The sequence below is a fragment of the Perissodus microlepis genome, chromosome 23, assembly GCF_051167445.1.
Source record: "Perissodus microlepis isolate ML-2025 ecotype Zambia chromosome 23, ASM5116744v1, whole genome shotgun sequence".
NCBI lineage: Eukaryota > Metazoa > Chordata > Actinopteri > Cichliformes > Cichlidae > Perissodus > Perissodus microlepis.
In genome coordinates this window covers 4,947,841-4,966,623 of record NC_140482.1, presented here as the reverse complement: position 1 = coordinate 4,966,623, position 18,783 = coordinate 4,947,841, and the positions used below count along the sequence as shown (strand labels likewise).

Genomic DNA, 18,783 nt, shown 5'->3' with positions numbered 1-18,783 from the left:
CAAAAGGTGGAGAATTTTAGAGAAAGGACAATGATAATAAAGTGATTAACTGTGTTAAATCAGTGAAAATCACAAACCTGAGGCTGTCTGTTGCTAATCTATTTCTATCTACATACACGTTAAACAGAAATTAACTGCTTACATTGAGAATCCAGTCAGAACCTCACAGATCTGAAAGAGAAATTCAGGAACTCCCCTACAAATGCTGACGTAGTTGCTAGAGGTGGGAATCACCAGACACCTCGCGATGTGATATTATCACAATACTTCTCACTTCAGGTTTAACATTTGTGATATGGTGACCGTAACATATATTATATAACCAGAATACAAGCAGCTGAGTTAAGTCCCCTCAAGTTCTGCTTATTGATACACTCACTCAGATTGATGGCAACATGTCGGCAATCTGTCTGCATCTATAATTTAGCAATCATTTGGAAACCTTCGCCAATCATTCTGAGAATGATTGGAAGTATCTGTAACACAGAGATTTCCCATGTGGGATCAATAAAGTATCTATCTAGCTATGTAATGTTCCATATATGAATTGATAACCCTGTGTAAAAGCTAACCATCGCAGCTGAAAAATGTGAAAAACACCAGTTTGTCTAATGGCTACTTAGAGGATGTTTCCAAAACTCAGCCTGTCTCCATAGTTCCTAAGTAAAATGCCCATATTAAGATAAAACCATAAATGTATACAACATAAAGTAGTAGCTTTAGCATCATCACTATTTCTCCTGAGTAAACTCAACCTGCGTTTGTGGTTTTGATGCCTTTTGGAGCATCATAACACGGTTATATGCTCTGTGGTGCAGATGGTCCAAGAAGTCTGTTCTCCGGTTTTGGTGAGTGAAGCTTTAGTATGTCATTTGTATGTTACTTAGCACTAATTAGCAGTCTGTGTCATCCACCCATATATCATTTAATGCACCATGCTAACCTTGCTTGTTAGCATTAGCTGATCACGAAGTCCTCCGACATCTCATGCAGATACAGCAACATTTTCCTCTAAAAAGTAAATAAATAAATAAAATATGATCGTAGCTTTGATGCTAAAGTCAAATATAGGTCACATTATGGTGGCTACTTCCATCTTTTATATACAGCTAATAAGTAACCACAAGTAGAACCTGCTTATGCAAAACATACAGATAAAAGATGCTGCCATGAAATTAGGAATCATTACATTTATGAGTGAATGAGCTATCATGAGGAAATTAGAGCATGGAAATCCAAAGCACAGTTTAGATGACAACTTCAAGTTACTGTTTGTGGGCAAAAAGATTAGGAAGTCTTCTCAGGGGACATAATATTTAGTTTGAAAGCAGACGCCACCACCTGGAGTAAGTCGCACATCTTTGTTAAAAGACTGGATGAAACATTTTTAATCGTGTGCGAGAGACGTTTGGTGACAGCAGAGATGCTCTGAGGCTGCAGGAGCGAAGAAGTGAAAGATGACAGCAAATTGGAGGAAATGTGGGAAAGGAGAAGATGAACTGAAGACCGTCTTCTGTCTTTCTCTGGGGAGGGCAGGAACCCTTGAGCTTTACTTCCCTTTTTTTTTCTTCTATCACACACTGTTTTTACCTTCTTCGTTCTTTCCACCACCCCTTCCCTCTCTCACCCCTGCCGTCTCTCCCTCCCTCCCTCCCTCCCTCGCTCTCTGAGACATCTTCAAAGTGAAGCCCTTTGGCCAATCAGCCAGCTGCAAAGATCTGCACCACTGCTTTCCTTTTCTCTCTCTGCTTGCGTGCGTGTGTAATCTTTCAAGTGTTCGAGCGCGTGTGTCCGAGTTGAACATTTTGAGTTGACCCCACATAGAGCAACACACACACACACACACACACACACACACACTCCCACACTAACAGCGATCAAGCTTCAAGCAGAGTGGTTTTCAAGAACCCCTTACACTCGCCTTGGGGGACGGAAGCGCTGTGCACTCGTCGTTGTTGTGTGTGTGTGTGTCGAGTGCATCCACAAACTGGCAAGCCTCCCATTGTTCCAGCTGTATCTTCAATGTTTCAGACGTGCTGTGGTATTTCTGCCTTGCACGGGGATCTTCTGTGAGGAGGTATATGGAAATGCAACGTCTCAACAGCACAGTCACTGTTTAATAATTCAGCCTGTAAGTGATTTTAACCGTTAAAATTAAGTGAGAAGTATATAAGTATACGAAAAAAAGTGGTATCTTTTTCCAAGAGTAAGGCCTCTATAAGAAACAATGTCCCCATTTCAGACATGACTTTTTCTTTTGTGAAAGTCTTCATTAGTAGAGTCTGGCTCTGATCCCAGAGTAAGATAGAGGAATGAGCTAAAATAACTTTAATGTCCACCTTTACTGAGACACATTCCTAAACTCAATCATTCATCGTTTATTAGAAGGTTTTAAGTTAAATCCGTGTCATCCAACATATCATTTGTCCTCTCATGACAAGACCATCCATGGCACAGAGTAATGAGCACGTGCTTCCTAATACAAACATCAGCGACGTAAAGGATTTTTAAGGCCAGGCTTTCTTTGGACTTGCATATAGATCACCAGTGGCAAGACTTAAACATGTCTTTTCATAATGTTTATGCAGCTGGAGTGCATGCATTATACAGTATGCTATTCATGACAGCATGGGTAGTGCAGACTTCTAAGGGAAAACTGTCAGAACATTTTAGATTTTACGAGGAATGGCTCCAAGGTCTCACGACTGTAGTTATTCCCGGGCAGTTTTTTTTTTTTTTGTTTGTTTTTTTCCTTTTCTGCACACGATCAAATTAATTTGTGCATCACTTTTCTTGTTTTACAACCCAATCAGCACTACACTTTAAGACACAAATTCACCACAAATGATGTTGTCCAAGGATAGGGATCATTTCTATCGATCTACATGTTTGCTAATATCTGAATGAATCCTTTTTTTTTTCTTTCATGTGTTGGTTTCCAGGCATAGAATCACACAGGCTTAGATCTGGTTACCAACTATCTGGGGATAACTGGTCCCAAAGGACACATCTGTATTTCCTGACTGGTTGCCAGTGGTTGCTATGAAATTGATTGCTAAATCCCCGTTCACATAGGAATAGAGCCCGGTCAGTAACCACCAGGTGCTGCTCATCGAGTGGTGGCTAAACTGTGAAAAGCATGATGAAAACTGGAAGCAGAGACTTTTTTGCCTTCAAAATAAAAGTTTTGCCTTTTGGAACATATTGGTAGCAGCAATAAGGCACACTTTCGCTTTTACTTTGAGGGTGAGCGTTCAACGTTTCCTGTTTCATTACAGCTCAGTGGGGTACAGGCAGCTGGTCAGGGAATAAACGTTTCTCTATTGAAACCAATTGTTGCAGATGGTCGCTAAATGCACTCTAGGCTAGTAAATGCATCTCTGGGACATATACTTACCTTCTTATTGGCAATTAACCAAACAGTAATTCGTATTATTTGTCAGATTATTGCAACTTGGATTTGAAGCTGCACAGAAAGGTAACACTCTTCTTGGCACCCACCTTTCGTTGAAAGTGGACACACGCCTAAGAAGAACTTAAGGCTGTGTAAAATCTTACAGTTGTCACAGTTGTCATGAAAAAGGGGAAATTGACTGTAGAGCCCAAAAGCTTTCTTACTTTTATTTTTTGTACCTGGCTTTAAAACTGCTTTTTAATGCTGCAAAGCAGTTTAACATGGGAGTCTGTGGGGATTAACTCAGCAGGGACCCTCATAATTCAGCAGACCATCTGCACATATTTTAAAAGTATCCAGAACAGAGTGAGGAGCGTTGAGGGGGCGGGCAGACTGTCAGGTTAAGCGCTCCTGTGTGAGGTTTCCATCGAGGCCTAGCGTGGACCTTGACCTGCTGAACCTACTCGTAGATTTCAAGACTCGATGAACGTTCGAAATCTGAAACTAGATCCTGGTTCAAGACCCAGACACATATTTTTCTTTATCTCATCCCTGACTGAGAGTTCTTCTCACAGATTAGCTGCCACTCTGAACTGTATTTAAAGACTTATCTGACTGAGGTGCAGGTGAGAATTCCCACATCTTGCGCAGTCTAATAAGACATTAGCCGGTCTTTAACCTGCCAGCTCCTTATTACAAAGTCAGTGTGATGCCAGATTGGTCCGATTTGCAAATCGTGCTGTGTGTGGTGCATCATTCATGCTCCAACTGCTTCAGAAAAACACCGTCTCCATTTCGACACAGACTATGTTCTGCTCCATGTGAGAGAGATCCTGATCTACAGCTCCAAAAGGTTTCACATGTAAAAAATGTCTTTTCACTCCTTCCTTCCACTTAGACGCAAAGCATGCAAAAGCAGAAATTACTTGTTAGTAAACTAATTTTAAACATAACCCGAAAGAGCCTCAAGCGTTTTCCTTTTTTCTAACGAAACGGCCCAAAGCCAACCTGAAAACTTCATTGGGTTGCAGAATATAAAGCCATTAAGGTGTCAACACTGAAGGCACACTTGAAATTGTAGCTATAAATCTTTATAGTTGAGGGCTTTGTTAGCCTTGCAGCAGCGGTTCCATTTTACAAATTTATAGCGGGTGCCGAGCTCTGGTTTTGAGCTACCATCTGCTTGAGCTACAGTGCTGCTGTTTCCTGCTTGTTGATTTCAGCATATCAGAGAACCCGCAGACTGTGACTTTAAAGCAGTATTTATCATCTGAGGGCTGAGCTATATTTTCTCCCCGCAAGCTCACATCTACTGTCTTTCCTCAGGGACCCGAATGCCGAATTATCGTATATGTAGGTTTAAAAGCAAGCCTGTGTTTGAACGAGCCCTTTTGATCTCAGCAGAGTTTCTCTGATGTTTGTTGTCTGTGTCAAATGTTTCTTGAATAAAGCTCATTTGAACCGATGTGCTGGCGTTTGCAGGCCCATCCTTCTCCATCGCCATCAAGTCGGACGATAGCAGCGTTTATCCGTGGGAAACGGCAAAGATGGAGTGCTCGCTCAGCGTCTCCGGATCCTCGCCAAAGACTGGTACAGTGCACACACACACACAGCATATATGGAGGTACTGTATGTGAGGTTTTCTCACGTGCACTCATAAATCACGATCTGCAACTGTTGCAAGCTCTTTTCATCTTTTTCCACGCTTGCATCGAGACACTGCTGCAGCTCCCACATGTGCAAATTCATACAAACATTTCCTTTGCCTTCTTCACCTGTCAACCTGTCAGCAGCAGCCTTAATAAGAATGATGTGATGATTAAGAGTTCTGCATTCTTTCTCTTTCCTTTGTGGTTTTATATTCGTGGCTTGGTTACTTGGTGTACTGTACTAACATTTCTATCCAGGCTGCTTTCACTCATATTGACTTTGAGGTCTGTACTGTTAGGTTTCAGTTTCTTCTGATATGAGAAACCACAGGTTAAAAAGGGGGAAACAGTAAACAATATTGTGTCACATCAAAATGCCAGAATGAAGGGTTTGCTTTCAGTTAGGTGGTCTAACCAGTGCTGTGACTCAAAGCAGCAACCTTGCCAAGTTTGTTGAATTTGCAAAGAGTTGAACAGCCCAGCCTTTCTACCACCAGCATCAGGTCAAAATCTGTAATCCTGTGACACAGACTGTCATTGAGTTCATGCATACAAATTCAATTATTGGTGGGCAGGTTAATTATTTAATCAGCAGAACATGAGTCAATAACAGCTTCAACACACTGTTATGTTCCAGTCTTTTCAAGTGTGAGGACTTTCCACCCACTGTGGCGGCTGCACCTTATCTTAAATTGGCTGTGGTTAATTAAATTGCCATACACAAAGCATACACTGTATATAAAAGATGGACACGATGGCCTGAAAAGTAAGGCCTAGATTATACTCCATTGCTCCATGACACAGAGAAGGAGTAAGTCCTGTTATACTTCTTTGAGGTCCACTTTGAGTCTCCCTGGTGTGCGCTCATAGAAAATCCACACGGTCACAGACAAACAGTCACACATCCACAAGAACCCTCGGGCTTATTGTCCGATGATGGAATTTCCATGATTGGGTCCTTAGTGGACCCTAGTGCACACTAACAGACTCGCAGAAAGTGTAATCCCGACTTAAAGACGACACCTTTGCTACTGCTTTTGCCCAGCAGGGTGCGCTACGACTGGTTGAAAAATGCTGCCCAATTATAAATATAATATAATATAATAATATACAAATATTCCACATAATGCACTTGATTTTTTGTGTGTGTGTAAACCGGTAAAATTATTCCTGGGATGATAAAACTCTGAGCCACTGACACAGTGCTGATAGTCTTATTATTAATCCAGTAATCAGTGAGCTTAATTATTAGACTCGACGCCATCATAACATCTGTTTTTCCGCAGATTGTTGATGTGCTCACTTCTCTTCATTGCAGCTCCTTTAAAGGCTTACAGACACACACTCACTCATACACTACCACACTTGAGCACACGCACACAAAGACACCTGCACGTGAACATCAGATCTACCTCATCCAGGAGGTGCTGTCAGAAGTCTTTTTCTTTTTTCTGTCCTTTTTTGGCCTCCTGCTCATGTAAGAAAACCTTCCAAGAAAACAGATTAAAGGCTATTTTATGCCTTAGTTTGCTCGTATGTATACTTCATTTCATTGGCAGCCTGTCCAGGGTGTACCCTGCCGCTCACCCTGTGACATCTGGGATGGGCTCCAGCCCCCCAGCGACCCTGAAAATGATAAGCGGATGAAAATGGATGGATGGGTGGATTAGTGCATTATTTATTTATTCATTTTTGCATTTAGAAAAGTGTTTTCTTTAAATCTGATCATTGTGTGGCCTGTAAATACACCAAACCCTTTAGTTCTTTTGAAACGCTGTTTGCAGATTGTTAAAATTTCTAAGAATATACATTTGATAGCTGCAAACTAGACTGAACCTACTATTAATTTATACATGTTTTAGTCGCATGTTTTAAGCTGTAAACTGGTCGTATGAATATATGCAATAGAAGTTAAATAGAATTTATTATTTCCATTACTGTACATGTACAATGTTCTGTGACACTGGAAAGTCCCCATGGCACACCAATGGATGCCTCCTGTGGGAACCATCTGTAGTATAACACACTGCTTCTTCTTTCTTTTCTCGGTCCATCTATGTCTCCGTCTGCCTCGCCCCCCCCCTCCTCCGTCTCTCTTTCTCCATCACTCTAAACATCCATTCATCTTACGCCCTCCTCTTCCTCTTCACTCTGTACTCTTTAACTTGAACACATCACACGACGGTGCGCATAACTCACCACCTCGCTCGGCCCAGCTGTCACCGTTTCCCTCCGATTTCTCTTTGCGTCCTTCCTGCCCCGTCCAACATGCGTTTTCTATATTATATCGACATCGTGAGCTGATAAAGCACAGATGGATAGTTAATACTGCATTTTAACAAGCAGAGCTAACAAACAGAGATGAATACAATTTCTTTTCTTTTTTTTTTTAATCCAGTTTTTACAGCCAAACATGATTATTTTTGCACCTGTGTCCTTGTAGGTGTGCATATGTGTAAGCATTAACACAGATGTGTAGAGCTGCAGGGATTGTGGGGGGTTTGCACCAGGGAGCGGAGCCTTCCTCTCCATGACAGCTGATAAAGATGCTACACGTGGATATTGATGTGTTCATTGTAGGAGGAGAGAGAGTCAGGAAAAGCATGTTGTGCACATAAAATGGTTTATGTTCTGCTGTTGGCCGTTAGCCTTCCTCAGACAGGCAGTTTTAACGTTTAAGAATAAATACTGTATGTGGCCATCAAGTCAAGAAGTCTCTTTAGGCTTTCCGTTAAAGCAAGACATCTGGATTCACTGAGGAGTCGACTGGTGACGGCATTTCAACCGTTTCAAACTAACGTACGCCTAATTAGCTAGCTAATAGCTTCAGCTAGCAAAAATCTGTCATTTCACTGGGTAAAAATAGTTCAGTTTTTTTACTTTTATCATGAGTATCTCAGTAGAGTAAGAGGCAGAAGTTTCAGAGATAAAAACCTCAAAACCTAAAGTGTCTCTAAGCTCGTTTTCTTTTTTTCTGCCATCACGATGGTGCACGTTTCCTGATTTGTGTTTCCTGTGGTCGGGGTTTAAGTTAAACTGTAACTAACGGGCTCAGTGCTAATTGCAAATCATTTGTCACTTCAGCATGTGTGTGCTGTGCAACGCTACGGCAGTAGGAACCGGCTGAATTACTTGGGCATTTCTGTATCGGTGATCATGCTCTCAGCGCAACATCTGGTTCCACTTTGTGCATGAATGAAGGCGCTTTGAGTCACACTTTGCTCTGCAAGTAACATGTGGTCTGAAAATCGCTCTCATTCAGCACCTGATCGGCTTTCATTTGTTCCCTCTTTTATTTATTTCTGTTTTCTGACGATCGCAGTGGGTTTCTGAAACAGCTGGCAGGTTGTAGCAGATGCGACTCAAACAGGAGTGAAGGGGGGAGTGCGTTGGGGACTATTTACGGCTGCGGATTAACGTAGCACAGCTGGAGCGGTTCTTTATCATATATGAAATACATGTTTATTAATGAAGTAACATGTTATATACATCCAGGGGAAGTATACACCCACCAGTCACTTTATTTAGCACACTTTGTCATGAAGAATTAAGCTAGTTACCTTCACAACTGTCTTAATTCTTCATGGCACAGATTCAAGAAGGTGACGGAGGTTTTGGTCCATATCCACGATGTGAATTTCCTGTTCCACCACATCCCAAAGGTGCTCTATTTGATTTAGATTTGGTGACTGTGGAGGCCATCTGAGTACAGTGGAGTTATTGTCACACCCACGAAACCTGTTTTGGGACATCACACATTATCCGGCTGGAATCATGATTTCATGTTGTGTATACAATTCTGACCTTAACATCTAGTTGAGTTTAGAGCTCATCAGACCAGGCAGCGCTTTTCCAATTTTCCAATCTCCAATTTTGGCGAGCCCGTGTGAAGTACAACTTCAGTTTCCTCCTCTTGGCTGTAGGAGTGGCATCCTGTGTGGTCTTCTGCTGCTGTAGCCCATCTGCTTACAGGTTTGACACGCTGTCCATTCAGAGATGCTCTTCTGCATAATTTATCTATAAAAAATGTATATTTGAGACAGCTTGGCCATGCTGGCTGGATTTTTTTTCTCTCAGACTAGTCTCTGTGAAGGTTAGAGAGAGTAAGACAGATTTAAATGCACAGACAAAATACCGAGCTGTATCAGTTCATGTTTGATCTTTGAAAGCTTGCTATAAATAGGCATTTTTCTGGTTAATAACACGTACGGTTATATCATTGTACGTATCGCTGCGGATGATCATGTGACCATAGAGTTCTTCTGTGATCTAGCTAACCACAAACACTGTTTATATTTAGGGGTTAAACGACTGTGACAGGCAGGTGTGTTTAAGTCTGCGAAAGTGGTCGAAAGCGCGACAAGTATCCATAACAAACAGATTACACACAAGTTAAAGGACCAATTAGGAAACTGGAATCGAGTGACATGCAGCAACAAAGGTGTGGCGTGTAGGTTTCCCGAGTTTGGACAACCGCCAAATCTCGGCTTATGCAGGTGTCCTTACATCAAACACACAAAGCTTTTTCTTGGGTGTGACAGCAAGTTGTATAATAACAGCTCGTGTATGTGTGTGTTCTAATACAAGTGATTTGTTACTGCCTTGACTCTGAAGCTTATTGTTGTGACACAAGAAGGCAACTAAGAAATTACTGAAGAGGTTGAGCAAGTGTGTGTGTGTGTGTGTGTGCGCGTGCGTGTTAGAGAGAACAGTACATTCCTCAGACATGGCCAAAAACAGCTCTCCTGTCGGAGCTTGCTTTAACAGCGGGCATGGTGAAACACAATTGCGAACATAACATCCCGCATTGTTCCTCACTGCTTACTCATTCAGTGCTCCTATTCACTGTTACGCTGACTCAGCCCATTATTAGTGAAACTACTGACTCCATACGTGTAAGTGCGTTCCTACGTCAACATTTATGGAGCAATGTTACATGAGTCAAAGGAACCTGTATCATGTCGCTCTGTCGTCTAAGATTGAAATCGGTTATCATGTCATCCACAGTAGACTGTAATTGTGCAACTAATTAATAGTAGATTTTATCCCAATTGGAAGCTTAGGGATAGAATTGCTAGCCAAGGAGACCCTTGTGTTCAAACAGGATAACTTCCCAATTGCAGATTGTTGATCTTTGGTGCATGACGAATTCTGATCAGTAAAATGGTAAATGGCCTGTATTTGTATAGCACTTTTCTAGTCCCTAAGGACCCCAAAGCGCTTTACACATCCAGTCATCCACCCATTCACACACACATTCACACACTGGTGATGGCAGCTACGTTGTAGCCACAGCTGCCCTGGGGCGCACTGACAGAGGCGAGGCTGCCAGACACTGGCGCCACCAGGCCCTCTGACCACCAGCAGTAGGCAACGGGTGAAATGTCTTGCCCAAGGACACAACGACCGAGACTGTCCAAGCCGGGGCTCGAACCGGCAACCTTCCGATTACAAGGTGAACTCCCAACTCTTCAGCCACAATCGCCCCAAGTAGGAATTCTGTTTATGAGTCAAAATTATTGCGTAATGAATAACCACTTCCTATGAGGTGTACTGGATGCCCTGTTAGACGCATGGATAACTGTATTCAGGTGGCACAAGAAAGAAATACATCTGTCACGATCCCATTAAAGGTGATTCTTTAACCTGCTCCTCATTCACAAGCCCTTCTCTTCTACCATCATCAAAGCATCTATGACAGGGTTGTCCAACTCCAGGCCTCGAGGGCCGGTGTCCTGCAGGTTTTAGATCTAACCCTGGGTTAGACACACCTGAATCAAATGATTAGTTCATTACCAGGCCTCTGGAGAACTTCAAGACATGTTGAGGAGCTAATTTAGTCATTTAAATCAGCTGTGATGGATCAAGGACACATCTAAAACCTGCAGGACACTGGCCCTCGAGGCCTGGAGTTGGACGCCCCTGATCTATGAGAAGATGCCTTCTAATCATAATGATGGACATGCTGTAATTCATGTTTCCTGCACCATGTGGTACATTTTCAACCATCTTGCCACATGACTCAAACATGGAGTCTGTCTGGTTTATATCATTCTCTTACAGTTTGATGAACTGCTATAAAATGCTTACGCAAACATCCCTTAATGTCAAAGGTATTTAAATTGTTCTTAAACCCAAACCTACAAAAATGTATTTGCACTTCATCTTTAGTGCTAATGTGCATGTTAGCATTTATTTATTAGTGGCCAACCGATATATGATATCAATATTTGGGGATTTAAATATTTGATAGAGACACAGGAAGCCACAGGTTTCTGTAACATTTGCTACGCTGTGTGGTTTAAAAAATAATTTTGGTAACAGCAGTTACCAACAGAGAAGTTGCAGAGTGCCCTCTGATGGACAAACTATGTAATATCAACACTAATAACATGGTTAAAGCGTTAAGTGTTAAAGCTCCAGTCTCTTCTTTACATTTTTATTTTCATTTATCAGCCATTAGCAAATGGCCAGCATCGGTCAATGGTTGGTTCTAGCATTTAGCTCAAAGCATCATGAATACATAATAAGTTCTAAGTTGAACTTGTGTGCATGCAGTGAAAGTGACAGCTTTTAGTTGGTTTTTAACTTGTGTGTGTTTAATTAGTTTTTAGCAGTACCACACACCGATACCTCCACTCAGCCGCTGGAGTTGTAGGTAATTATTTTTCAGAAATCTGATGGTGCGTGGGATAACTTCAGACACGATTATTGGCGTTCAAATCGCATTTCAATTACCGTCACCGCTTTCATCACCTTCTGCGTGGGGAGTTTCACGACCCCGGTGATGACGGGAGAATTAATTGTGGACAAATATGTCAGGTTTACAGGATGTTATTCCATAATGATCGGATGCTCTCTTCCTCCCCGCGTTGAGATCACTTTGATCCTTTGTTCTTTTAGAGTTAAATTTAGACCTAATTTACTAATCAAGCAAGAGTACCACCCTCCATGGCATACAGTAATTGGACAGTGTAATCATTTGTAAATTAAAGTTTATGGAAGATCTTTAAAGATTTTTCCTACCGTAACTCAAAGATTGATGTGTGTGTTTGTCTCGCTGTCTTTTTGACCCTGTGTTGTTTTGCTTTTGATTAACTCAACGTGCTGCGTGCGGACATGCAGCCTTCATTACCCGAGGAATGAATGGCATGTTGTTGCACTCGTGGAAGTCTGCACTTGTCAGATGTTGCATACTAGATGTCAGTGGAGGGGAGATGACATCACCATTAGAGATAGTTTTCTTTGTGTTTTGAAGCAGTGCCTCTGAAAGTGTGACACTTTTCACAAGATACCACTGTTTTTAACAGCCTGAAATTCTATTGTTTAAGTAACAGCATATCACTCTGTACCTGCTGGGGAAGGCATAAAGCTTTATTCCTCAGTGATTCACTAGTACAGACACACACACATACTGTTCTTTCCCCTTCCAAATGAGGCATCAGGCATGCAAGCAAAAAGAAAGCTAGATGGCTACAATTAGCAAATGCCAACCAAGATGGTTGTTAAAGGTACTAAACTTAACCGCTGAGCTCGGGAAAACAAATTTGCATTTGAAACAGCTTTCTTCTAAGTAGTTTGTATCACTGCTGTTTACTGTAGTGTGTCTCATAGAAGTGCACAAAGATATTTATAGTAAAAAGTAAACATTGCATCATTCCAAGAAGGTTTTGGTGAAAATTCTTGGGTAATTCTGAGGAAAAACAAATGATATTGAATCCTGTTGGCACAGCGATCATGCCTACATTTGTCTGCCAGCAATCCCTCCAGGTCCAGTTTTTTTGGGGTTTTTTTTGTTTTTTAGAGAACTACGGCCTAAAAACATGGCGTGGAATAAAACCTCGGTACTGGCAGTCTTTTCCTGATTATCTGATTATGTTTAGTTCTTTTATTTATTTATATGTTTGTTCCTTTAAATGAACTACTCTAGCACATACCATATAGCAGGTTTACCAAGCTAATAACTGGATTGTATAATTTACTAGAAGAAGACCCAACCAAAACATTTTACAGAAAGTACGGACCGTAGGTCAATCAATCAATCAATATAGGTGGTATTTACCGTAGCCAGCAGCTGATTATTTGTGTCTGTATTTATGTAGTTTGGCCGATACAGGTGTTGGTGCTTACTTCAACTTAATATACACTGTATGGGAAAAAGCATTGGGTCACACCTCTAAATCTTTGCATGCAGGTCCCAGTACCACAGATGTATAAAGTCAAGCATCTAGCCATGCAGTCTGTCTTTCCAAACATTTGTGAAGCAATGCATTGTTCTAAACAGCTCACTGAATTCAAGCATGATGCTATAATAGGGCTTCACCATTGCATTCAGTTTGTGAAATGTGTGGAATATCTGGGAGGGAGCAATCAGCTGTAAGTGGTATTATTGCAAAGTAGAAGTGTTTAGGAGCCACAGCAACGGCCACAAAGTCGCTCCAAACCTCCTCCCTTTGCAAAAGTGTCTCCTGGCCAGAGAAAGTAAGACAGGATTGGAGTTTATATGATGTGAAAATGATTGTATGGACAAATCCGCATAGAAGTATCGCCCAGCTCTGCAGTTTGGAGACAAGAACCTCTGACAAACTGAGTACTGCACACCTGCAAATCACCAACCCACAGACAGACACATGATGGACAAATGACTGCCTGCTGATGAACGGTTCCAAAGGTTTTGTCGACTGAGTGCCAATTTAGGGTGCCAGCGTATGAGTGAGCGCCGCACATGAGCAACACAGAAACACATCTAGTGTTTCCAGCGTGTCTCTGTGTAGGACGGTGGTTTATGTTAGAATTGAGCTTTTTAGTTTTTGACAGTTTTTTAAATCATTAGTCGGGTGGCGTTTACATTTCTTGACACCAGCTAGACTTGTCAGTGCTGCCGTGATGGGAACAAGAGATGAAATTAAGCACAGATATTCACTTAACCATGCTCTGCAGCGCTGTGCACTGGAAGCTCGTGCCACATTACTGCTGAGGAGGTGGTGGCAACCAAAACGGCGCTAAAAGGAGAAGTGACGTTGGCCTTAATTTGGTTAGACTGCTCATGTTGCCTTTCTCGTGAGATACAAAAAATTGATTGATATAGTTTAAACAAATTAACCCAGTTTGTGTGTGTATAGTAGAACACAATAACTTTTTTTAAAAAAATGTGCACTGCAAGTTTGGAGTTGTATTTTAAAATCAGGTTGGGCGATAGATACACAACGATACTCGCTTTCGCTCCTCTCCTCATTTCCTCTTCAGTCTCTCCTCCCTTCTCTCCACTCTCACCAAATAACCCAGCTGTCTTCGCAGGACCGACAGGCAGCCGTTAATTAGCCAATCTCACGCTCCGTTAGCCGGCCGGGGACACAGAACGAGGTAGAGAAAGAATAGACCCAGAGCTGGAGAGAGATGGGAAGAGATGGCGGGAGTGAATGGTTGAGGGTGGGGGGGTTGTGGTGGGGAGCTAAACAGATTGTTAAAGTGAGTGAGAGTGGAAGAGAGTGAATAGAGTAGGCAGTAAATGGAGGGAGAGTCGTTGGAGAACGCCATGCAAAGTTTCCTAAAGAGAGAGATGAGGACGAGAGGAAGGCAGGGAATTAAAAGTGGCGAGAGAAAGAGTTCAGTAGAAAGAGAGGGATGAAGAGCGGATAGATGGGGAAGTGTAGGAAGTGGTGAGCTGACAGAAAGACCAAATGATTCTCCATTTAATGTTTCTGGTGAACTAATAATTTTTACTACTAAAAACAAAAAAACCCAAAGAAAACACAGCCAACACACAGAGTCCATTCAACAACTGTTAGTTGAGGTTAGTTGTAGTTTATATCTATCGTTATTAGACACCCTCAGTTTGAGGATGACAGATTTGCCCATTATGTCCATCTTTGTGTGCACTTGGACAAAGAGTCCAGCCCCACCCACCCACCCCACAATCAACAGGACACCAGGTTTAGCTTGTCAGCTCTACCTGTCCCGGTTTCAAACTGTACAGACGCACTACAGATGCCTGAGATTCATAGGTCTGTATTTTTTTTTCCTCCTTTTTTTGAATTTTTATCCTCAGCCCAGTGGCCTGAGGCATTACACACTTGGGTTGTCCCATTTTTCACGAACACAGTATATGAGAAACATTGTGAGAGGGGATTTGTTGACATTCACAGTCAAGGACAAAGTGATTAGATTTTGCTATTCAAGGTCAGGGTGAGCCAACGTAGAGCAGCTTAGTTGGAGTTTTAAGCTTATCGAGGCAGAATTTCACACATTTCTAATTATAAAAGCACAAAATCATAGCAGGATGGTATTTTATATCCGATATCCAATGGACAAAGGTGTAAACTACAACGTTTTTTGAATTATTTACACATATTTACTATATCCACATCATGATTATATGGAAGCCCGTTTCCGCCACAAAAAAAAGGATCCATAACTCAAAATTTGAGTTATTTTCTCGAAATTTTGAGTTAATAAGTCGAATTTTCGAGTTAGCGCTGCCAATCAGTAATCTATGTGAATGACGTCATTTCCTTGTTACGCGGAAGCCGAAGCCCTCAGGTACAAATGCTACAGCTAAGCTACCAGTATTACATCCAGTCATGAATGCATGGATGCTGAGTATTTTCAGCGTGGCTTCAAAAATGATGAAATCCTTGTGTTATTAGCCGAATCACATGGCGTTACTATCAGCAAACGTACTCACAAAAGCACCAATTTGTTGCGACTCGCTTTCGAGTGCGCATTCTGCGCCATATGCTTCCGGGTAACAAGAAAGTGACCTCATTCACGTAGATTACTGATTGGCAGAGTTAACTCCAGTTAGTTAATAAATCGAAATTTTGATTTAATAAGTCGAAATTTCAAGTTATGTTCTTGAAATTTCGAGTTATGGATACTTGTTTTTTGTTTTTGTTTTTTTAGTGGCGGAAACGGGCTTCCATATGATGATACCTTTATTTGACCTTTTTTTAAAGCAAAAAACAGAATTACAAAGTCCTGAATCCTACAAGTTGTTTTTGACTCAGGTGTTAGTCAGTTCCTCATTTCCTGTTGTGCTCAGTCTGAGCTAGAGCAGGTCTAATTTCTTGTCTAATAAACCAAACCTCATCTGGAAAAAGTCAGATGAGTGGCCCATCTGGTTGTGCTGTTCTTGTGGTTCTTGCACAGCTTCCTCTGCACACAATGCAGGTAAAGCTTGTTATGCTTGTCGGTCCCCTTCTGCAGGGCTTTTGGATGTAGTTTAGGAAGTACAGCAGGTCATAATAATGGCTCTTAATCCACATGCATATTAAACAAAAGTCAAGCAAATGACTCATGAATCATGTTTAAATTGCCTTGTAATAAATTTTTTTAGTGCAGCTTGTTTCAACAATTAAAGTACATAAAACTTGAGAAAAATTCAGTAATCATTTGACTTAAAAAAAAACAAAAAAAACAACAACATTTCTGTGTCCCCTAGATGACTGCTAAAAGTCAGAACTACCTGTTTCAGGTTTTCAGCTCAAATGAAAGATGACTGACTGAAAACATCAAATGCGGTGCCGTTCTGCTTATTTTTACTTTATTGAAAAAGTAGAGCAAATGGTTGCCAATCAAAAAGCGGGAAACCGAGCGCTAGAAGAGGAAAAGGGAAAGGACGGGTTTGACAGTCGAACACAAATTGAAAATGTTGCACAGAGTTGCACTGTGCCATAATTTTCACTCCATTACGTCCCACAGTTAAACCGGAGTAGGAACAGAGATGCAGCTTTGAAGAAATCCTTGGAAACAGCAGATCACAGTGTCATCAGACTGCTAAGGCAGCAGTTTCCAAGCAGAAGTGTCGCACATGCAAAGATAAAACATCGTGACCGCACGCAGGGGGATTCTTCTGTTTGGGCTTACACTGCGTGCCAGTCAACAAGAGAAAGTGTCAAAATGTTTCCGACTATAGAAGGCAGTGTTTCGTGGACGGCCAATGTGTGATATGATTGCATCATTAGTCAGGTTGATTGCTTGCAGAAATCTATGGGGCTCTTAAAAATTCTGTTCGGTTTCTGGTAAAACACATGTCTGCCGAAAATATTTAGCAGCTCTGCTGAGACCAAAGACGCAGGTGGAAGTGAATATTCATTTCAGTTTGAAGCTTAGGAAAATGGGTTCAGTAGTTTAATGAAACGTGCAATCATACATGGAGATACAGTATTTAAGGTGCTAACGAAAGTGAAAGTCAATATTTGGTGTGACCACCTTTATTTTTTTATTTATTTATTTTTTTTTGTTATTAGTAATATTAACATACAAACAAAATGCACCATATATTACAGATTCAGAGAATAAACATTCCTTACATATTAGCAACTTTCATACATAGTGAAAAGAAAATATAAAGATGGGGTCACATAATTTAACAGATTATTAACTCACTAAATCAAAATCTTCCATAAAGGAAACAAAAAAAGCAGCCTTTTTCTTTTTAACTAAGGTCAAAGATTTAATCAACAGGTTTAAGTCGTTTTTCCAGTAAGCTAGTGTTAGTTTAGTCTTAAAAAAATGACATTTATGTATAAATTGCTTGCACAAGATTAATAACACATTAACACCATAATTAGCTTTCTTTTCTTTCAAAAACACTCCAAACATTATCATATTTAAGGTAAATGGGGTAATTTGAATCCCACTGGAATAAAGCCAGGTATGAAAATCCAACCAAAATATTTGTATAAAATTGCACAAAAAGAATAGATGGTCCAAATCCTCCTCTTCTGTTTCACAAAATACACAATTACCCGTTTCTATTTTGAATCTATCACTAAGGAGTCTATTTGTCGGGTAAATTTTATTCAAGATTTTAAATTGGACTTCTTTCCCTTTAGGAGGGATAGGGAAGGTGATATAATTAGTTCTTATTTTTTCAATTTCTTCCCTTTGGAAATCTTTTAATATGTAATTGCGTCTAAGTAAATTTGGAGAATAAAGACTCCTTAATGAAGATCTAAGAAACTTATTATTGCATTTAACATCACAAAATCGAATACCATCTATATATAATTGCCTTAACTTGGGGGAGATGTCAGAATATATTATATCATTTACAACTATGTTTTTAAGTGACAATGGAATGGATTTTATAACGACCACCTTTATTCTTCAGCACAGCCTGAACCCTCTTAGGCAGCTTTCTCATTATGTCTTTAAGTAGTCTTCAGGAATAGTTCTCCAGGCTTCTCGTTTCGGCCTTTTGTTCTGTTCTGTCAACATGATCCCACTATGCTTCAATAATGTGGAGGTCCAGCCTCTGGGGAGGCCAATCCATGACTGATGGTGTTTCCACTGGTATCATTGTCATGCTGGAAAATGAAGCTGTTGTCAGTCTTGTTCTTTCCATGTGGTACTGTATGGTGGATCAAATATGTTTTCTGCTTTCATAATTCCATCAGTTTTGACAAGGTCTCCAACACCACTGGTTGAAATCTAGCCTAAACCATAACAGAGCCTCCACCGTGTAGACACTCACTCTTGTACCTTTACATTTATTTGCTTTGTGTAAGTAGACACTTTACTGGTTTATCCCTTTACTTCAGTGCCTTTTTAATGCTTGAATGATTGATAGGTCTGTATGAACTGGCTTAAGAAAAAAAGCATTTCTCTTAAACTGGTCAGGCGCATGGACTGGACTGAAAATGAGGGGAAAATGCAGTCGGTGTCCAAAAAAATGTTAAAACATTCAGAAAGTCAGGAGAACTAGTGTTCAAGAGCAATTTAAAAAAAAGACCATGC

The 18,783-nt window shown here is 40.9% G+C and overlaps 1 protein-coding gene across 2 annotated transcripts in view; it reads left to right on the top strand.

Annotated features, from left to right (window-relative positions):
- Nucleotides 1-18,783, top strand: part of ptgfrnb (prostaglandin F2 receptor inhibitor b) — a 79,389-nt gene that overhangs the window by 44,608 nt on the left and 15,998 nt on the right. Inside the window, exons 11-12 of one of the 2 annotated variants that reach the window (XM_084922670.1) lie at nt 819-848; nt 4,877-4,984. In XM_084922670.1, the coding sequence (XP_084778796.1) occupies nt 819-848; nt 4,877-4,984 (138 nt within the window). The remainder of the gene's footprint in view (nt 1-818; nt 849-4,876; nt 4,985-18,783) is intronic. The other variant, XM_084922671.1, reaches the window with a different exon arrangement.